General features: G+C 35.6%; 1 protein-coding gene and 1 long non-coding RNA gene across 2 annotated transcripts; both read left to right on the top strand.

Moving 5' to 3' along the window:
• The first annotated feature begins 928 nt into the window (after window positions 1-928).
• Window positions 929-5957, top strand: LOC112720147 (zinc finger BED domain-containing protein RICESLEEPER 2-like). The gene is made up of 3 exons (XM_025770988.2): window positions 929-1679; window positions 2079-5555; window positions 5768-5957. The coding sequence occupies exons 2-3, from the start codon at window positions 3480-3482 to the stop codon at window positions 5786-5788; spliced, it is 2097 nt and encodes a 698-aa protein (XP_025626773.1). The 5' UTR covers window positions 929-1679; window positions 2079-3479; the 3' UTR covers window positions 5789-5957.
• Window positions 5958-6935: 978 nt separating this feature from the next.
• Window positions 6936-15960, top strand: LOC140176309 (uncharacterized). The gene is made up of 2 exons (XR_011867237.1): window positions 6936-7242; window positions 11387-15960. It is a non-coding gene; the product is annotated as an uncharacterized lncRNA (long non-coding RNA).
• The last annotated feature ends 7334 nt before the right edge of the window (window positions 15961-23294 follow it).

Genomic DNA, 23294 nt, shown 5'->3' with positions numbered 1-23294 from the left:
GACAAATATACGGTAATTATAACCATTAGGAATTCTCAAAGTGAGTCAGTTCAATGGTCATATCTCTATATGCACCATCTATATATATAATTTAATAAATGAGATCTATTAATCTTCATCCAATGAAGACCATTATATATATATATATATATATATATATATATATATATATATATATATATATATATATATATATATATATATATATTGATCTTTCCGGATTATTAATGTCATTTTTAATAATCCTATGACCAAGAAAAATTTAGATTAAATTATAAAAGATTTATCTCTCAATATTATGATCACTATCACAATGATAAATCTCTAAATTTAATCAAGGACCTTATTATATTAATATTTTAATATAATAACAATAACAAATTATTTGACACATGATTGATTGGATTGTGGTCATACTACTTATTCCCAACATCGTGTTCAAAGAAGTTTTTAATAATATTTAGGTAAGAAAAATAGTGTTTTCATTTTAATAACATGTTATGATTACACTTTTGTACAAATATTTACTGTAAATATAACTAATTTATTTATAACTCTACTTTCAGACTTGAAATGAAATGTGTAATAGGAAGTACAACATCATATGCCAATTGCTTTTCTAATGAGGTTAGTAAAATACTAAGTTGTTAATAATTTTTCATTAGCTTTTTGTTATAAAGTTTAGTGTAAAACTGACATAGTACTATTACAGATATATATGTTCTTATTTTTTTAAATTTCTTTCCTTATGATTTAAGAATAAACTTCAAACTATTTCATTTGTATTTTATTTTGAGTAAAGATAAAACAACATATTTAGTATTTTATTATATAATGACGATGAGAGTGTTATACTAATTTCAAGAAATTTATTATTATAAAATATTATTTTCGATTTAACATGTTAAATTAAAATGTATCTCCATGCATTGTAGGGGTTTAACACTAGTTAATATTAGTGCAAGCTTCTTCTCACTACCAGCCAACAAAATCAGGAGTTCAACCTCCCAACAAAATCTCATTGGCTTTTTCCTAACTTGATGGCGTCTTTTGCAGAGGAAAAGAACATGCCCATGTTCCTCTAACCGCTGTTGGGGCATTGTTCTCTATCTTCTGGATTTCACCCGAGTGTTTCCGGAGAGAAACAGAGCAATTCTTCGTCAAGGGTGCCTGCACCGATTTCGGCATGTCAGATTCATCCTCATATCAGACTTGGTATTCAACGCCGATGGAGTTCCAAGAGCCCGAGCCTCCATCTGTGGTTTCTTAGCTCCTCCACAACGTGAGAGGGTAGTCAAGGACACCATGGAATGTTTGTGATTTATTTTCTGTATTAGGGGTTTTCTCAGCATCAGCTAACCCCGCGATCCCATAGTTAGGTATTCAATAGGAAAGGGAGCTCTTCATCCTTCTTCTCATCATCTCCACAGCGAATTAGATCAAAGGGTTTTGTTTCCACAACGAAGATGGGAGCGTGAGTGGGAGAGAATGTTGAGGGCTCTGTAAGCAACATAAATAAACCCAGGCACATAAAAAATGATCATGCAATGTTAGGAGGGGAGTTTGTTTTGCAAAGAGGACAGCTGGTGTGCAATCCGCTTTCTAAAAGCCTAAGGAGAAGTGTTAGAGAGAGAATTACTACTAGGAGGTTGGAGGGCTATGCTCGATAGTAATTAGTGGTACGATTCCGTCTCTGATTTTCTGTTATTCTTCCAATCTTCCTTCTCTCTCCCACCTTTTTTTTCTAGTCTTCTCTCTTTTTCTTCTTAATTCTGTGTATTCTTCTCTGAATCAAGTACTTCTAGCTTGCTGCAAAAATTCTGGTCGACGTCTTCCTTTTCTCCATCACATCATATAATTTAATTACTTTTTTATAAAATCTCATTTGTTGATATTAATCCACTATTCCATTAAATTTTCCTTGTTTTGTTATGAATCCACATTAATGAACTTCTCTTATTTCAATTTAATAAAATCCAGTATCTTCACCCTTTCAATTTGACGCTTTCATTGCCATAGCCGTAGCTGACAATACGCGAATAAAGAATATAGAAGCTGATATTAAACTCCTATTCCAGATGCTAGAATCGATTAAGGAGGAGCACATAGCAGAGTGCGCAAGAGTCTTCGAAGCCACTAATCTCAAATTTGATGCTATTCAAACTTCCATAGCCCCAGCTTCTGTACGATCAGCGTCGGAGCCGCTCTCTGTCGCGTGAACTATCCCGTGGTTCGAACTCAGGGTCAGATCCACCATTTTGGACGGGCTTACAGCCAAGAAAGGTGACTTTGGGTAGTGATGCTTTGGGTAGGCTTTTTGCTATGAACTAGTATTTTAAATTTTTTTGGATACCCGAAGAGGAGCAAATCAGCATCGTTGTAATTCATATGTCTGGGACGGCAATTCTGTGGTTTCAAATGTCTCAGAGGACGGCACAGTTTTGATCTTGGAATCAATTGAAGAGGGCTATTGAGATCGAGTTTGGTCTATCTTTATTTGAGTCTCTTAGGGAATTATTGTTCAAAATGCAACAGTCTAGCTCGGTGAGTGAATATTATTCAGAATTTGTGAGTTTGACTAATCGTACTAACATTTATCTGCCTGAAGCACTTAGGGATTGTTTTCTTAGTCGTCTCAGGCATGACATTTGACGCGAGGTCAAGGCACAATGCCCACCTCTTCTGATTAGGGGTGGAAATAGGCCAGACGGCCTGCCAGGGGTCTGTAGCCTGACCTGTATTTAGCCTGGCCTGATAAAAAATAGACCCAGGCTCAGATTATTAAAAAAGTCTATATTATTTAAAAGGCCAGGCCTAGGCTTTTGAAATAGCCTGTTGGGCCTGTCAGGCCGGCCTGAGTCTGCAAATATATATATACTAATAAAAATGCTATTAAAAAGAATTGAACTCAGGTCTTCTAACTTATAAAAATACCTTTATCCACTCAGCCATTTGTCTCTTTAATTATATAGGTGTATTTTTATTTTCTTAATATCTTTAATCTTTGATGTTGGAATATCAAAAGTCAATCAAATAAAATAATTCTAAAATCTTTCCCTCCACACTAATAAAGAAATACACATTAACACGGTTATTTTCTTTTCTCTTCTCCACTTTACACGCTCTTACCAGCTACCAGCTACCAATCTATCATCCTCTTCATCTTCTCTTCCTTTGATTGTAAGCACTTCTTCTTCTTTCTCATGTCATTATTTTTTATTTTATTATTTTTATATTTATTGTTATAATGTTAATTATTTTTCATCAATTAGGATTTTATTCCGTCAAAGATCTTCTTTTAAGTTTGATTTTTTTGTTTGTGTTGTGATATTACTTCTACTTTTCTGAACATAAAATTTTATCTTTTTTTTTTCGTTAAAAGGTTCTTACTTTATGCCATTGATATGATGAAAGCAAAAAAAATCATGAGATAATGTTGTCTGTTAATTTTTGTTTAGGTATTACAATAGGCTTTAGAAATGGCTGAATCTGTAACTCCAAGTAATCCATTGGCAAATTCTATTTCTTTAAATGGAGAAGAAATTAATCCGTCAGTACCAACAATGGCAACAACAGATACTGGCATTGCACCAACACACACAACAACTATTACAAATCAACCAGTCACTGATGAAAATGGTAGTAATGAAACTATTGTTACAAAAAAAAGGAAGAAGACTTCACCAATTTGGGACGATTTTGATCAAGTTGAAAGTTCTGAAGGTACAAAAGCTATTTGCAAGTATTGCAAATCAGTGTTTTCTTACGCTGGAAAAGGAGCAAGTACTTCACATTTATGGAGGCATTCTAGTAGTTGCTTACAAAGGAGATTGCATGTTGCTGCACAAAAGAAGCAACCATTGATTCCATTTCAACCTTCCAATTCAAGTGTTAATCTCTTTGTGACACCAGGTGCAAGATATTCTCAAGAGAAGATGAGACAAATAATTGCTACAGCAATTATGATTCATGAGCATCCTTTCAGCATTGTTGAGGATGAAGTTTGGATGTGGGGCTTCCAATATGCCAATTCTGAATTTCATAAAATTTCTCGCAAAACTGCTCGAAGTGATTGCTTGGCAATATATGAGGCTGAAAAGAAACAACTGAAGGCTTTGTTACAAGGTGTTAGAAAGATAAGTTTGACAACTGACATGTGGAGATCAAGCCATCAAATTGTTGAATATATGGTTATCACAGGTCACTTTATTGATGCAGGATGGAATCTTCAAAAAAGGATTTTGAGTTTTGTTCAGGTACCTGCTCCTAGACGTGGCATTGATGTTGCGGATGTTATTTTCAAGTGTTTGAAGACTTGGGGAATTGAAAACAAAGTCTTCTCAGTATCTGTTAACAATGCTTTCTATAATGATTCATGTCTAAGGGCTCTTAAGGATACTATTTCAGATAACAACTCATTACCTGTTGGTGGTAGTTTGTTTCATGTTAGGTGCTGTGCACACATTCTGAATTTGTTGGTACAAGATGGGCTAGGTAAAATTAAAGGTATTATTCATAAAGTTCGTGAGAGTGTCAAGTATATCCATTTTAATGATTCAAGATTTAAAACATTTGTTGAGATTGCTGAAAACAAGCGTTTGAAGGAGAAAAAACTCATCATTGATTGTCCCACAAGATGGAATTCTACTTACAACATGTTATCTGTGGCTTTGAAGTTTAAATCTGTGTTTCCTGTGTATAAGGAAAGAGAACCTCACTACAATTACGAACCATCATCAGAGGATTGGAGGAAAGTTGAGAAGATTTGCAAACTTTTAAAAGTTTTTAATCTTGCTACTCATGTCATTTTTGGTAGTGAGTATCCTACTGCAAACTTGTACCTTCCTGAAGTTTGGAGAGTGAAACAAGTAATTGATGATGCTATTGAAGATAGAGATTCCTTCATGAGAGAAATGGCAACCTCAATGAAAGAAAAGTTTGACAAATATTGGGGAGAATGTAATATGGTAATGTCTCTTGCTTGTGTTTTGGATCCTAGGTGCAAATTACATGTTATTAAATTCTGTTTTCCTTTAATTTACAAACCTGAACATGTGGCTGCTGAAAATGTTGAAAAAGTGAAGAATACATTGCAAGAAATGTATGATGAATATGCTGAAAAGTGTCATGATGAGACAATAATAAGTGAAGTTAACACTAATAGTCTAGTTGCTTCTTCTAACGTGGTTAGTTCTGAAATTAGTGGAATTGATGAAATGTTGAATATGGTTCGAGAAAAAGAAGCCATTCATCCAACAAAATCAGAATTAGAAGTTTATCTTGATGAGAGTGCTTACATTCCTGAAGGCAATTCTAAGTCTTTTAGTGCTTTGGAGTGGTGGAAAAATAATAGCTTGAAATTCAAGGTTTTATCTAAAATGGCAGCGGACATACTAGCAATTCCTGTCTCAACCGTGGCTTCAGAGTCTTCATTTAGTGCTGGAGGAAGAGTTATTGATGAATATCGTTCTCGACTAAATCAAGAGTCCATTGAAGCTCTCATTTGTGGAGGAGATTGGCTTCGAAACAAGTATGGTTTGAAGAAAAAACCAAAGGTAAAAATCAACTTTCTAATATTTCTCTTTTTGACTAAGTATCTATGTTATATAAAATATTTTCTCTTTTTAAATGTGAAAACATTGATATTGGTATGATGTGAGTAGTTAGAACAATAAAGTTGAATTTTCATGATATATGACTAAGTATTTGTTGTATTTATATTATTTAAAAATCTAATGATATGTGTATGTTTGCTTTTTTTTTCAAGGTGTTGGAACATGAAGATTAAATCACTTGCAAGCTTAGAGGGTTAATCGATTAATTGGCCAACATTTCCTTTACTGTATTTTGATTTAAATAGTTATTAGCTTTTATTTGATGTTATGTTTAGTTGGTTTGTTACAACTTTTGATATTGATGAACTCTTTTATTTTGATATGTTACATATTTTAGAAGTAGTCAAGTGGGAATATATTTATATATATTATCTTTTTTTAATTAATAGTAGTTATTTATTGATATTTTGTCTTTATTTTGTATCACTATTATTCATAAATTTATTATTTTATATTTTATAATTTTAAAAATTAAATTATATCTTTAATTTAATTATTATTAAAAAAAAACAGGCCTATTAACAGGCTTCAGGCCAGGCCAGATTTAACAACAGGCCAGGCTCAATACTCATTAAAAAGCCTATATCAGGCTACAGGCCAGGCTAAGGCCAATATACTCTATTACAGGCCTGGCCTGTTAAGACTAAAGCCTGGCCTGACCTGGCCTGTTTCCACCCCTACTTCTGATATGTGTCGTCACCTTGTCACATTTGTATGAGGACAAATTTGCTTCGACCCCCCAAGGAACACGCTGGCCCTGCTACCCATCTTTCTCCATTCACGAACCAAACTCCAAACAGTGGGCCACGTCCTACCATTCGTGTAACGACTTAGTTTTCGGTGAAACAGAATTTTTACGAAAGTTCAACGAAACAGGAATATCTATTGCATCGTCAAGCACCTCGCTACGTCATTAGTTACTAAACTAGTGAAAAACTACGTTTTCGAGCCACTTCGACTAGGAATTTCAAAAATTTGAATGCATGGTTAGAATCCATTTAATGAGCCGATTTCGAATACGCAAAACGTAAATACTAATATTTTTTTATAATAATATAATAATCGGATTCAAAATCTACTGACACTCTCCGATGAACTTAGCTCTGCTAATGTTTCATCATGATTTTTTATCTTTGATATACTCATCTTACTAGTATTATTTATACTAGTAGCTCACATGTTTATCTCTAGATGTGTTATTACTTGTGTTCCAATACATCTAGTTCTAGTAATTATCTCCTTAATGATATTTTATAATTTATTTTTTGTAAGTGCCACGGCCTTCCTTGGAGTGACATCACCAGTTTCATTTCTTCTTCTTCAAGCCAAGGTTTCTTGAGAGAAAAGGCTGGAAAACTCCATAAACTTCATACTTTGAAGCTCAGATCTTTAGCTTTCTAAAACTCCACTAAAAAATCTAAACCAATTAAAGTGTTCTTCTGTTTTTCTTCTTCACAACCATACTAGATTTCACAAGGTAAGCCACTGTATTTTCATTAAAAACCTCCCTTGAAGGTTTGGCCATGGTAGCACCATGGAAGAACTTGATGCTCTTGATGTCTTTGCTTAGGATCTCTTGTCTAGGAACCTTGTGAATCAAGAAACCTCCATTTTTAGCTCAAGAAAGGTGAGAAAATTCTTCCTAAATCTATGATAAAGGTTCGGCCTTCATGTGTTTCTTGGGTTATAAGTTGTTTTTGATTAAAAATTAGATGAAAAAGTGAGTTAGGAATATCTTAGAAAGAACCGATTTTAAGGGCTGTAACAAGAGGTAAGGTTTGGATGAATTAAAATTGGTTAATTGTGTTCTTGATGTGTGAATTTTAATTGATGATTAATGGTTGAAATTAGATGTTTATATGATTGATTTTTTATGAAAAATTGGTGATTTATAAGGCGGACAATTCGATTTCATGGAGATGCATGAAAATCGAACTATTTCAGCCTTGGATGAGGTTGTTTCTAGGTTTGAATCTTGTGAAATTTCATGTGGTTTGGTGGATGAAAGTTGCACCTAGAAAATGAGAATAACCAGTCACTTAAAAGCTTGAAAAATGAGTTGAAAATCAAGCCAAAATCATGAGCAAAAGTGGTGGTTGTTCGGTTTTCTTGGTGAGCAAGAAACCATCAGCAATTAAAATTATTTTGGGGATATGAAAGTAATTAATTAAAAGATTAAGGATAAAATAGTAATTTCACAAATTTATGGGGGGTATTTTGGATATTAATAAAAAAGTTAAGGTTAAAATGAGAATTTTATAAAAAAGTATAAGAATATTTTGGTTATTATGAAAAATAGTAGAGGCATTTTGGTAATTATATAAAAATATTGGGACAAAAATATAACTATGAAAAAGTTTGGGGGTTAAACTATAAATAAATAAAAGTTCAAAGGTCAAATTATAATTTCTAAAAATTTGGAGATAAAATATTATTAAATGAGTTTTAATAATAAAATATTATTTTTTATTATTTTTTTATTGATAATATTATAATATTATAATAATAGAATGACAAAATAGTAATTTCACATAAAGATCGGAGGCAAAATGGTAATTTTTCTCAAAAGTTTTAGAAAGACAATTTTAAAGTTCAGAATCTCATAATCCTCTTCATAAAACACCTAAGGAGAGGTATGAGGAGAGTACTATGATTGATTAATATGTTAAAAGTGTAACAACTTAGTTTTCGGGTACTTGAGATCATTTTTTAAGATACGGAGTTTTTCGGAAGATCAATGAAGGGAACATCTCTGCTATATCATCAAGCACCTCAATCTACATCATCATCATCATCATCATGTCATCACTAAGCAAGAACCTCTTTTGAGGAAAGCTCGACAACGCATTCGCGAAGAACCTAGTTTTTGAGCCGTATCGATTAAGAGTTTTTAATTCTGGTTTCCATAAATAGTCTCAGTTTGACGAACCGGACCCAATTCATGAGAGAAGAAAAATAGTAATATAATATTATTATTATATGAATATTAGAGATTCTTGAATAATATTATAATATTATTTGATCTGTTTTAGTTAAAAACAGGAGATCGGTTTAACTGGGTTCACAGTCTTCTGGTACAGGTTAACAGCAGCACTCTCTGATGACTTTAACAATGCTAATGCCACATCATATACCTTCTCTTCTTATGTTAATCATGTTACTAGTGTCATCTATACTAGTAACTCAGATATTAATCTCTAGAAGTGTTGTTAAGTGTGTGTTCTAATACATCTAGTTTTAGTAATTATACACCTGAGATATTTTAAAATTATTTTAATCCACCTCCCAGGCAGCCAATCAAAGCTCACCCTACACCCCCAAGACACTCCAAGGCTGGTCATTTGCTCCTTTTGGCCAAAAATGACAGGAGAGAAACTTTTATTACACTTAAATCTTCAAAGCTTGATTTTTTCTTAACTAAAACTCAAATCAAAATATCAATCCGACCAAAATGATCCTCTCTTCTTTCTCTTCATAACCATGTAACTTATCAAGGCTGAAAATCAGGTGAGATGGCTGTCTTCCTCCCTCTTCAATTCGGTTTTCAAGGAAAACCATGCTAAACATGTATTTTCTTGATGTTCTTCCTTAGATCTCTTGCTTAGCTTGACTTGTGAGCCAAGAATCTTCCATTCCCAACACGTTTAAGGTGAAAAATCCCTTCCTAACATGTTGATTTAGGTTCGGTCAGTTGAGGTTTTATGGATTTAAAGTTGTTCTTGATGTATTTTAGAAGGAAAAAGTACTCTAGGAACACCTTGAAGCATAACCGAAAATAGGAGCAGCAAATCAAAGTAGAGGATTTTAATTTGAAATTAACTGTTTTAATTTATGAATGCCACGGAAGTCTAGTGGATAATTACAAATAATTTATGATTGTTTGGAATGAATGAATGATAAGTTTGAGTTGGACTTGTGACTAAATTTGATAAATATGTGTTTGATTTCTTGATTATTTGGGAATGCTGAAAATTCTTATTATTAGCTAGTTATAATGAAAATTTGTTGAGTTGTGACCAATTGATGAGAATTGGTTGAATTGTGGCTGTGAATGGTGATTTATTTGATATTACTTATTAAATTGAAATATGATGAGTTAATTATTGAAAATCTGACATTTTGATAATTAAGAAATTGAGTTTGGATTGTGGTTGTGATTGTGACTGGTTTGCTTGATGGTGTTCTGATAGCTGTTATTGTTAATTTATGATTAATTGGAATTGATTTTGAGAACTTTTAAAGGATTGAAGTTTCGATTATTGAATTGTTTCTTGAAATCTGACTTTTAAAACAAAATAGTAACTTTGCTAATGAATAAATGACTTTAAAATAACTAGAATTATGGAAGGCTGATTTTTGGGATTACTAGTTATTTAAGTTTAATTTGAAAAGGATTTTATAATATGTGGAAATTAGTTATAAATTGATGAGATGGAACTTGGATTGATGGATTATGTGGGAATTGTGAATTATGATTGAATTGTTAATTATTACGAATTGTGAATTTTTGATTGATTGAGAATCTTCTATTTGGTAATTGTTGAGAAAAGGTGGATGAATTGTTGAGAAAAAGGGAACCCGTGAGGGTGGGTAAGTCTTAGTTTTAGGTGAGGTGCTGTCGAAATTTTATAAAATTTGAAGTTTTATTTGAAAAGTTATTTTAGAAGATTTGAATTTGAAAATTTATATTATTTGAGTTTTATTTAGTTAAAAAAAGAATTATATTATTTTGAATTCGATTTACCAAAGAAAGGTTTAAGTTTCGAGTTTGAATTATTTAAGAAAGGAATTATATTTTGAGTTTGATTCAATATGCAAAGTGTTATGTTTTGGCTTGAAATAAAGGATTACTTTTTAGGAGATTGGTGAATTTATAACATTTGAGTTGGAATAGTTAAGAGAAAGACGATTTTTGAGTCTTTGGGAAGTTAATAAACTTGAGAAAGAGTTACTGAACAAGAGTGTGAAACTGATGATGAATAATGAGGATGATAATTGATTATTGGGCCTTGGGCCAAACACAGGAACGGGGACGCTCGTAAACCGTGTGTTGCTTTTCCGTTAGCCCTAGAGGTCCTGTAGACCAAAGTTCACCTACAGAGAGTTGCTATTCCTGTAGGCCGAAGTTCATCTACAGTGGATATCAGTTGTATATCTCAGGATGTTGCTCCTGTAGGCTGAAGTTCACCTACAGAGAGTTGCGATTTCTGTAAGCCAAAGTTCACTTACAGGGGCGCCATTTCTGTAAGCCAAAATTTACTTACAGAGGTGCTATTTCTGTAGGCCGAAGTTCACCTACAGAGAGTTATTGTGTTGTGTTTAAACTATTCCTGTAGCCAAAGTTCACTTACAGGGGTGCCATTTCTGTAGGCCAAAGTTCACTTACAGAGATAAAGCCATATCTGGCTAAGAATGCTGGGTTGCATCGGGAGTAGGTCGAAACCGACAGATGAGCTCATTACCTACATTAGGGCTAGACATGGATCATACTTGGGTGTTCATTTCCTCTGTTATGATTGTTGTATGAATGTATGCTTTCTTTGTTGTATTCTATTCTCTATGTATGTGTTCTATTTTCTTGTATTCTTTTGTTTGTGTTCTGCATTCTATTTTCTATAGTTTCTCTATTTATCTATATCTACTATTTACTGCTCTTCTGTATTCTGCTATTTGTCTGTTAAACAACATAGAATTAATGAACTTAACTAATAACCTCGGCCCTACTAAGAACTCCCCAGTTCTTACCCATTCTCTTTCCCTTCCCCCTTCAGATGGAAGCATGAGTACCCTTCCGTAGTTCGTTGATGACCGTTCGCAAAGAGGATTCCGCTCTAGGTAGTCTTCTGAGTCTAGGGTGAGCTCTGTTATCTATTTATATGTATATACCATGAGACCAGCCAACGTCTGCACCCCCGTTTGTATGCGAACTTTACCCTAAATCATGTGTACAAAATCCTGTTATGTGGCTACTTGATGAAGTACCAGTAAGACGTCATATGGCAAAGTATGATCATGCAGAGGAGTAGTAGATCATATCCCATCCTTTGATGACGTTCCACCTGACTTTAGTTTTGAAGACCTAGACCATACTTTCCCTCGCTTTAATAGTTTAGAGGGACTAGGTGAGTATAGAGTCTAGGCTAGCCTAGGTGTCAGCTTAGGGACTTCTTGAATAGGTCAGAGCCTGGGATGTTGTATGTATATATATGTATATAGTTATTACCTAGCTACTTGTAGGGGTGTTCTAACTAAGATCTATGTTCCAATAGAGGCTGGATAACTGAATGTTGTCAACTGCTTGAAATGTATGTATATAAGTGTGTGTTTACTTTTAACTGCTTATCTTGTTGTTTTTTTATGATATCATCTGTGTATGTTCATGCTTGTCAACTTAAACGCTTTCAAAAAAAAAGTACCTCGCAAAATAACCACGTTTTAACAACGAATCAGACTCATATAATAAATAATAGATAATAATTAGGAAGACAAGTTGGTAGCGCTCAATTTCCAGTATGATCTAAACATACTGAAAATTGAGTCGTTACAAAAAGAATTAAGGAAAGAATAAAATATCTTATGAAAATAGAGAATTAATGATTAGATACGGAGAAAGACATGAAAAAATAGTAAAAGAGAATTGAATGATTGAGTGCCCGCCTAGCAAGAATGAGGGTTCTGTCCAACTTGCTCAGGGTGTAGATTGATTGAATGTTGAATGCGGGGAGTACCCACGGACTGGATGATCATTGATCTTGAAAAAACTTATGGATTGATTAGTTAATGATCTCGGAGACACCCACGAACTGAAGATCACTGTTTCTCGTTGTATATATATTATGGCGTCAAACTTTGCAATGACTTCCTATTGTCATGTACTGGTGGTATTTTAACTAGATCGACATGTACGCACTGATGCAATTGGGAAACCATATCTAGGACTAGTTCCTAGGTAATGATGAGATGCAGAGTGTAAACCGACACGTGAACTCATGGCCTGTATAAGATAGGCATGCATCATACTTGTGTGAACATCTTTATCTTTTATGCATTCTCTGTTTGTATTTTGTTTGTTGTACTTCTCTGTTTGTATTCTTTGTTTGTTGTTTGTTTGTATTCTCTGTTATACTCTGTGTCTGGTAATAACGAAGGAAACAATGACCCTAACTAACCACCCCGACCTTACTAAAAACTTTCCAGTTCTTACCCTTACCTTTCCCTCCATATGGAAATGGGAGTCCTCTTCCGTAATTTGCTAATGATCATTCCACACGAGGAATCCTGCTCTGGACAGTCTTCTAAGTCTAGAGCGAGCTTTGTTTTTTGTTTATATATATATATATATATACACCGTGAGACCAACTGCTATTTATATCCTGTTTACTTTTGGACTTTAATTTGAATCATCCGTATGAATTTCCTCTAACATGGCTACACAATGGAGTTTCGCTGGGATGCCCAATGACGGCGTATGATCGTACAGAGGAGTAGTGGATGACATTCTGTCTTTTGATAACGTCCATCTTGGCCTGAGTTTTGAAAACCTAAAATACAGTTCCTTCGCTTTTGTAGTCTAGAGGGATTAGATGAGTATAAAGTCTAGGCTAGTCTGGGCACTAGCTTAGGGACTTCTTGAATAGGTCAAGGCTTGGGATATTGTATGTTTATATATATGTATATAGTCATTATATAGCAATTTCTAAGGGTGTTCTAACTGACATCTATACGTTGCTAAAGGCTGGATAACTGGATACTGTTAACTGCTTGAGATGTACATAAGTATGATTACTTATAACTGTTTTACCTGTTATTATTTATGATTTTGTTTATGAATGTTTCTGCTTGTCAATCCAAACATTTTTAGAAAAAAATTACCCGCAAAATAACTATGTTTTAACAACGAATCAGGCTCATATAATAAATAATAGTTAAAGTTTAAGGGAAGCAAGTTAGTAACGCGTAGCTTCTAGTGTGATCATGACATGCTCAAAGTTGGATCATTACAACTCGCAGCACCCTCCCTCTGTTACTTCCTAACCCACTGTAATGCATGAACCCCGTTCCATCCAAGAATCCCATTCAGCATCTCACCCCAGCGGAGATTCAGAGCAAGCAAGAGAAGGGTTTTTGTTATTAGTGTGATGACAAGTTATTGGCGAGCCATCGATGTACTAATCGACAGTTTATGTTACTGCAACTTGAGACTGACAAAGACCATGACACCACAACCGAGTCTGAGGCACCACAAGGTGAGGATTACTCCCTGTTGCAATTGGACCAGCAAGTGCTTTCTCATCATTTGTCCTACAATGTCATGCATGGCACTCGTGGCCCTGCTACTATCCGTATTAAAGCTGTCATCCATGGTCTAGAGGTGCAAGCGCTGGTTGACGATGGTAGTTTCGATAGTTTTATTCAGCCTCGGATCATAAAGTTCTTTAACTTACCTGTTGAACTGGCACCGGAAGTCAAGGTCATAGTTCGTGATTTTAAAGTTCTACTAGTCGATGGCTATATTCCATCCGTAGATGTGTTGTTAAATGGATGCCAAGTGACCGTTCCTGAGATTTATGTTCTGCACGTGACGGTTGGTTATTTGGTTATTGGAACAACATGGTTGAGGATATTGAAGCCTCACATAGTGGACTATGATTTTTCCTTTCTCCAAATGCCAGTAAATCACAGTCTTAGGTGAAAAATCTGTCACAACGGCCCAAGCTCAATTTTACCATATCATGAGGTTTGCTCATACTGATGCTATTGCCTAGGCCTTCACTCTCGAAGTGAAAAAGACTGAAGGTGAATCGATGCCATCATTGCAGTTGCCCGATTCCATATAGCATGACTTGGTGTTATTGCTACAAGCTTATGCTGCAGCTTTTGGCCAACCTTTTGGACTTTCTCCTCAGCAGACTCATGATCATCGCATTTCTCTAGTGTAAGGTACAAATCCAGTTAAATCTTGCCCTTATTAATACCCTCATTCTCAGAAGGCTCAAATTGAACCTATGGTCTAGGACATGCTCTGGGAAAGGATTATCCATCCTAGTAAAAGTCTCTTTTTATCGCTAATTTTGTTGGTTAAGAAAAAGGATGGTACATGGTGATTTTGTACTGAAATATAGAAGTATATCATATAAAAAGTAAAAAGTAAAAAGATTTTGTACTGAAATATAGAGGCATATCATATAAAAAATAAAAAGTAAAAAATTCTATAGCAGTGTAAAGCTCACTTACACTAAAATACAGAGGCATATTACATAATTTATTATAATATTAAAAAAAATTAGCCCAATAACGTTTTGTTTATTTTTAATTTTTTAATTAAGAAAATTGAAAACAATGGAGAAAGAATCATTAAAGGGTAAGATTAAATACTTGTAAAAATCTTGTAGATTTGTACGTTTCTAATTTGATTTAAAATAAAATTATAAATGGTAAAAATAAATAAATTTATTGAATTATTTTTATTAATTATTATTCTCTTTAATTGTTTTATCTGTTTATTCTTGGGAGAATTAAGAAAAATAAAAATCACTAAAAAGAGTAAAATATGCTAAAATAATTAATAGGGGAGTTCTGTGGTGGCCAAGAATGTGGTGGCTAAGAGTGGCCAAAGATTAACTGGCCTGTGCAGAAAAGACAGTTGGCAACATGGTTGAAGCTACTTTGACTAATGATAATCATTAATGATGCGAGGTCTAGGCCCACATACGAGCCCAAACCGCAGGAACCGGAGCCCCAACTCTAAGACCCGATCCGGCGAAAGAAGAACGCCTCCATCTCCACTACGCGACCGAGCCTCCTCGCCGGTTTCAATCCAGCTGCTGCCTTCCGCTGTTTGCTTCTTTACCATCGTCGATCTTCCCACCGTCGCCTGCGTCGGCGCCTTCTCCTGGATCTTTATCGGCGATGCCTTTGTTCCGCCTGAATCACCCACTCGATCTCGACTTGCTGGGAGTGCCAAGACAGAAGCTCGACGCCTTATCCTTCGAGGTTCATCAGCAATTTTGGACTCTGGTTGTTGCTCTCTGTTTTGTCAATGGTGCTAAACATCTCCACCATTTGTTGTAAATCTCATAGTTGTCACGTCCTCTCTGACGCCGACGAATATCTCCTCTGCTCCTCTCCGGCACGGCTTCCGCCGACGACTGCACGCCAAAAATCACCCACTGCCTTATGCGACTTAGCCACCAACAACACATGGAACACTAGTTCATCCTCAATGGTTCACACTACCACTTTTTCAATATTGCATTTCTTCTCCATCCAATCGCGCTTTCAACTTGCACAATCTTGCTGTCTTTGAAAGTTGGAAATTTACAGATTTGTCTCAATGATTTGTCCTGTGTTTAACTTGGTAATAACTATTATTTAAAGGTCCAAAAATGTTAGCGTGGATACCTGAGTTACCGTCATTAATAAGGTTACACTATCATTCATTTAAGTCAATCGCTGCCACATATCTAATCTAGATTTGTTTCCTACCCTTAGCCACACTTTAGCCATCACATTCTTGGCCACCACAGAACTTCTCTAATTAATAAAGGTCATAATGAATTTTATTTAGAAAGAATACAGTGTTATTAGGTCATTCATAGTTTGATGATTACTTCCCCATCATTTGTAATTTTTTTAATTGAAAACGACGTTTTTCATTTTTGAATTTAAAAAAAAAAATAAAAACAGCACTGCCATTTTGTGAATGAAAATTTTTTAAAAATATTATTTGTATACTAAAATTAACTACTAAAATCAGCCACTAATATATTTGTATATAAATACATATGCGGTTTAATATATTTTTAATATATATTTATATTCTAACATATATTTTATACTGGCGGTTGATTTTGATGACTAATTTTAATATACACGTAGCATAATTCAAATTTTTTTAGTATTTTTTAATCAAAACGCTTGTGCTGTTTTGTATTTAAATAATTTAAAAAAATATTTTTTACACAAAATATAGATGATGTTTTGTGTTTTTCAAAAAATAAAAAGTCCCATAACAATATAAAACTTACTTACACTAAAATATAGAAACACGTCACATAATTTATTACAATATTAAAAAAATTAGCCCAGTTTCTACCATATAGTAGAATAACCACTACTAAACATAAGATTACGGCAAATACCTTATGGCGGTTATATACTTATATATCGTCACAAAATAAGAAATTTAAAAATGAAAATTCTATTGTTTGTATTGATTGTTTCGCTATAGTCTAATCTGTGTCGGACTGTGTGATAAACATTTGCGTCAATTAGAAGAACCGCCAAGTTGTAATTGTCTCATTTTATAATAGCTTTTATAAAATTGCCGCTACATTCCCTCTTCTTTTTTTGTTTGCTTTCTTTAAATGTTTTTATTGGTTTATTAATTGTTTTTGGTCATTTTTTATCTATGTCCTTGTAATTCATCAAAATTTCATATTAATTATCAAACATCTAATGCAGGGAGCTTGCTTATTTATTAAGAGAATGATATTTATTTCAGTAAATATTTTTAAATTATTTATTTTAATAATTATTACATTTAATTTATTTATTAAAATAAAAATCCTAATAAAGAGAGCTTGCTTTAAAAAAATAATTATTATAACATTTTGTTTAAGAATGCTGCTATCACAGTTGAGGAATTTGAAACAAAATTTTGGAGTAAAAAATTTAACATAAAAATTTAATAATAAAATTTATATTAAAATAAAATTTATAAATATAATTATTCTTTAAATTTGTTACTAATAAGATAATAAATAAATAATTCAACAAATAAAAAATATAAAATAGTTTATAACGGTACTCTTCAAGTTTTTAGTGATTTGAAATCTTGAATAATTAAATAAAGAGCTACGAAATGCAAATAGAGAAGCTACTAGAATAAGAGATGAAGATTAAACTTGAGTGATTTAAGTCGAGTTAATACTCAGAGTGGTCCCTGAACTTTCACTCGACACTCAAAGTGGTCCTTAACCTTGCACTGGCCTCAATATTATCCCCGAATTTAACACAAGTGTTTCACGGTCGTCCCTGAAGCATTTTCCGGGGAATATTCCTTAACGGCGTGCTGACGTGTATGGAGAGGGCCACGTTGGATATGTAACGGTTATTTGATGTGGCAGTTATCTTTATTTAACTCAATTTAGTCCATGAAATCATTTATAACCCTAATCCCCAATTTATCACGAGAAACCAGACTGTTTCTTCTTCTCTGCTCTCTTTCGTCTTCCCCGGCACCGTTGAGCTTGAGTTTAGTGGAGTGGATCATGATGGGTGGAGGCAGCAACCATGTTAGTAGCTCCAGTAACCGACGTTCAGAGAGAAGCTGTGGGAAGAGAACCACCAGAAGTAGTCAGGAAAGAGTTCCAGATAGGTGTGGGTGTGGTAGCCGACCCGTCCTGAAGTGGTCAGGAACAGAGGCGAATCCAGGGAGACCATTTTATGATTGTCCTAACTACAATGTAAGTGATTTTTGTTAATGAATATACCTAGCGTCGTTGCTTATTAAATTTGTAACATTTCTTCTCCATGGGCATGAAATGTGGTTGCAGAGTATTGGTAAGAGGTGGTGTGGTCTCTTTATGTGGGCTGACAAATTGGCTGATGAAGAAGAAGAAAATGACAGAGGTAATTATGGCTTTGAAATGGAGGAGTGGAGAATGAAATTTGCTTGGAAACTTGGAAAGTTGGAGTGTGAAGTTAAGGCTCTAAAACTAGCATTTTGTTTGTTGTTGGTTGTTGTTACAGTAATTGTAATTGTTGTTTGTGTAGTATGGAAGCAGTGATTTTCAGTTGAATATTATATAAAACAAAAGTTGTAATTGTTGTACCTTATGATGAAGAAATGAATAGATTTGTGTAATTCTATTTTAAGTAGCTAAGGAAGTGTAATAGAATTTGAAACATTCAACAATAACATTCCCACATGGTTAATTATTTTCCAAAGTTGTCTGTGTCAAACTAGACACGATCAAAAGACAACATAGAGTATGTAACTACCATAATCCAAAACACATACACGATCAAAAGACAACATAGAGTATTTAACTACCATGGAAATCAGAAACCATAAAGTTCAATGTTTAAAAACAAAATATCTTAACAGAAAAATAGCAAAGTGTTCATTTGTTGAATTTTCTTGGTGGTTTGAACCCCGGAGTTGGAACAAAACGCATGGCGTTACGCAACCTTAAAGTTGTAGCTGCTGATGCACCAACCATTGGATCGATAGAAGCACTTGTCAGAGGTGGAGTATTTGAAATTGGAACAGTGGCTGGTGGAGGAGCATTTGAAATAGTTGGAGGAGGAGCACGGGTTGCTGCTGGAGGAATCGAAGCTGTTGTAGGTCGTGGAGGTTGTCTTCTTTTTTGAGGGAGCTTTGGTGGCCTTGCCTGGGGCTGATTTACCTGATGGGATGCTTCATTTTCATTTTCTGACACCATTGGTTGACTCATGCCAACCTCAATCTCAGTAGCATTGCCCTCATCTAGGACTTCAGGTGCAGCAGGGAGAGGTTGTTGCTAATTTCCTGTATTAGCTTCACTAGCAGCAGCAGCTGCAGCAGCTGCCACAGCTACAGCCTCGTCGTCAGCCTTCTTAGCACAATTTCTCTTGTCGTGACCTTTGCCACCACAATGACGGCATGAACCCTCTTTATATACCATCTTCATCTTAGTGATCTTCTGCTTCTTGTCTCCAACCGGGCCTTCATCAACTCCCTTTCTTCTTTTCTTCTTGGGTGCCCCTGGCATCTTCTTAAATTTGGGTACTTGTGGTCTATTGTGAAGAGACTTCTCCCATAGTTTTTGGCCAGGAATAGGATTGATGTGGAATGCATAGGTGTCATTGTATGCATCCATTGTCAACCATCTATGACAGAAGTCTTCGGGCTGCCTGCCTGCCCTAGCCATTGCAGCACAAGCATGGACACAGGGCATCCTTGTTTCAAATCAATTATATGCATCCAAGTTACTAAGTAATCAACTCCAATTCCAGTATGCAATCCACAATAAATTAAGAAAAACAATTACAATATCAGAATAATTATTGGAAGGGTAATGACAATTAAAGTAATACCACTTAGTTGCCAAAGTCCACAGGTGCATATTGCCTTTCCCAAGTCCACTACCATGTTTGTCGGCCACCCATGTACCTCGAATTTTTCATAGTCCGCATCTCCGGACCACATTGGCAGCCAATTCTTTGAAGCATTCCTAATCTTTTCCAAGCAGCTACGTTGAACAGGGGGTAGTAACCTAACATGGTTCTTGAATTTCATTTTGTTTCGGGCTATTGTCCTCATGATATACATTCTAACTTCCTTGAGTAGTGTGATAATTGGTTTAGCCCTTGCTTCCTTGATTCTTGCATTGAATACTTCGCAAGCATTGTTACATATGTTGTCACATTTTGGTTGGGTAGGGAAAAAGGCCCGACTATATGCATCTCTTCGCCATTTGGCAAGGTACTCCCAGGCTTCCTTCTTAGCTCTCTGAATTTTTATCATCCCCTCAACGAATCCCTCTTGAGTGGTAGATCTTGCACACTCCCACAGTAATCCTCTGAGTTCGCTGTCTTTCCACTGCTTATTGAAGTTTCTCCACAAGTGCCAAACACAAAATCTGTGGTGGACACCAGGGAAGACCTCCTGGACAGCTGTGATTAGTCCCTGCAAGAAACCACAAAAATTATTAACTTATAATATCGGGACCCAACTTGGTCCCTTAACTTACATAAGTGACATAAACTTAGTCCCTACATATACATAACTGAAATAAAATTAGTCCCTACACATACATATGTGACAGTAAACTAGTCCCGACTAGATAGTCAGTTCTACTCCTATCCCATTATATTAATACATGCATATTGAAACAGAATCATGAAAGCAAAACATGATAGCAACAATGTCTGAAATAAACCAGTGGTATTGGAATCAGAATCATGAAAGCAATAACTAGTAAATAACAAATTCGTCGTTACCTTTTGCATGTCCGAAATGAAACAGCATCCATTTTGGGTGTAGCTCCCTAGATCATCATCAGCAGCTCAAGGAACCACCTCCAATTATCTGTGTTCTCCACTGGTACAATGGCATATACAATTACGTAAATATGATTATTGGCGTCTTGTCCAATGGCTGCCAATATTTGTCCACCAAATCTGGTTTTCAGGAATGCTCCATCAAGCCCAATTAGAGGTCTGCATCCTGCCTTAAACCCCTTCATACATCTATCGAGACAAATGTACATCTTGTCAAAAGTGGGCTCTTCTGAGTGGTTTGGATGAGGAATTGTAGCGATGCGCACAGTAGAACCAGGGTTGCACTTCAGGAGAGTCTCACCATAATCTCTCACCATCCCATATTGTGCAGCAGCATCACCATACACAATGTGCCTTGCATCTCCGAGTGCTCTTGTCAGGGAAGATTTGTTCAACTCCAAGTCATATTTACTTTTAAAGTATGTTAAAGCTTCAGAGTGCTTCAGATTCGGAAATTTCCTAAGCTTCTTGACCAACTTGTTAGCTAACCACCCTCTGTTAGCTAATCTATTTTTTGTCTCCCTTGGGCAGGTATGATCATCATTGAAGGTTTTAACTTGCCAGCAAACACTCTCACTATCCATAGAGGCATAGATAACCCATGGACAGTCCTCAACCTTACATAAAGCCATGCATCGTACTTTATCATTTTTCTTGAATCTAACTCTCCTACCTTCCTGGATGCAATACTCCCTCACAACCTCCTTAAAATCCATCTTCGTGTTGAATTTCATCCCAACCTCTAATCGGATTTCCCCGAACCTTGTTTCTTCTCTGAAAATAGGAAATGCGTCGTCATCCTGAACTTCAGCAAATTCATCCTTTGAGTTGGGGGGTGTCCTCATTTCTTCGAAATACCAAGAATCTGCCCCATCTGACTTATCATGATATTCATCATGAGCATCATAACCCCCAATATCAGGACTATGGTCTCCCGGTTGTCCAGAAAAGAACTCATCATCTTCACCGGAATCATCCTCAGGTACTAATCCATCATCAGGTTCTAGTATCTCCTTCCACAAATTACTCTCCTTAACTTTTTTAGGGTGCTTCCTGTTTACCTTTTTCCTTTTACCTTGCAGTATTGTATTGGTGACCTCTTCATCACTCGAACTTTCCTCAGCTCCGGGCTTGTAAGCACTATCCTCCGTACTTTCATAAATGTCCGAACAGTTTGATTCTGATAACACAACCGTATCAGCTAGCTTTTCCTTACCCTTAGTTGTTTGCCTCGCCACATGACCTTTGGCTAGACCCCTGGTTATATATCTCCTATTCAATGTTGTTCTTTCTTCGCCTTTCTTTCCAGTTTTTTTCAAAGCAGCTTGTTTCTTCTCTGTCCCATTCTTTGAGGACACTTTCGGTTGGAAAATCTTACCCTGTTTTGGCTTAGGCACCAGTGTTGGAGTACTTTTGGGAATTGGTGTTGACTTTGTGGTTGCAGCTGGTTCTTGAGTATGACCCATGTTTTGGTTGGGTGGGGGCAAGGGGTAGCAGCCATAGAAATTGGAGTTGGAATTGTGGATTTGAGGGTTGGGGTTGATTTGGTGGTTGCAGCTGGTACTTCAGTATGGTCCATGGGTGGGGCAGGGGTAGTTTTCGTAGAGGTTGCCTCCTTGGTGGGTTTGGTAGTACTCGGACGGTTGATACATGGGGTTGGAACTATGTCTGGAGGAATGGTCTTGGAGCTTGGTTCTGTTCTCAGCAAAACTGGTTGGGTAGGGACTTCAACCACCACCTCCTCCTTGTCCTTTCTGAATGGTGGTTCTTCCAAGTACGTTGGAATAGATACCCCATGTTCATAGTACACATGCACCTCTCCATGGTTGCTTTCAGCAAGGAAGCACATCTCCAGCAGCTCAGCATCAGAATTAAGTTTCCTTAGGCCAGTCTCTAAGGGTCTCTTTGGAATCAGCCACCAACAGTGTTCTGCCTTATCATACCCAAGTTCTTTGTAGTAATTCCTGATGAAAAAGACATCTAGCCTATCAGGGTCAACCTTCGGAATCTCTGAAATATGGTCCCTGGTGTATGACACAACACCCTCTTCACTCCTCACAAAGGATTCCCCATGGTGACACACAATAGTTATGAGACCCATCTGAAAAAAAAAATAACAAATGATCATCAAGATTGCCATCAACCAGGAAAGCACAATAACACCAGTCCCTAACCCTCCATGAACACACATAAATAGCATACATAAACAACCTACATTCTTCTATTTTCAGCATTACAACCATAGCTACCATTATTACAGCAAAAAACAATAACAAAAAAAAAAAACGCAACATCAACATACGCAGAAAATCCTAACAAAAATTTTCAGAAAAATCATATAACAAAACGATGAGCGAATGAATATATAACGACTTAACAATGTACAAAAAGTCATGATCAACAAAAACAGAGGAGTAGATGATAGCTAATGTGTTTATCCTTTCTATTTTGCTTACCTCTAACAATCAAAGTGCTTCCCGTCAGACCACTACGTGTGCGATAGAGACGAGATAATCACAATATGCTTGATTTCGTTGAGAGAGAAGGCCAGCGAAAATCCCTCTCAAACTGGCGCCATTGAAGAAAATAAGGAGAAGAGGAAGAGACTGTGTTGGCTTGAGAGAGAAGTTG

The sequence above is a fragment of the Arachis hypogaea genome, chromosome 11 (assembly GCF_003086295.3).
Source record: "Arachis hypogaea cultivar Tifrunner chromosome 11, arahy.Tifrunner.gnm2.J5K5, whole genome shotgun sequence".
NCBI lineage: Eukaryota > Viridiplantae > Streptophyta > Magnoliopsida > Fabales > Fabaceae > Arachis > Arachis hypogaea.
Note: the sequence above shows the minus strand (reverse complement) of the source record. Positions and strands in the feature narration are given on the sequence as shown.

Bases quoted from the DNA above. Each gene is read 5' to 3' on its own strand.
- LOC112720147 (XM_025770988.2), top strand. From the start codon at position 3,480: ATGGCTGAATCTGTAACTCCAAGTAATCCATTGGCAAATTCTATTTCT. The intron at 5,556-5,767 runs GTAAAAATCAAC...TTTTTTTTCAAG, and splicing joins GTTTGAAGAAAAAACCAAAG to GTGTTGGAACATGAAGATTA.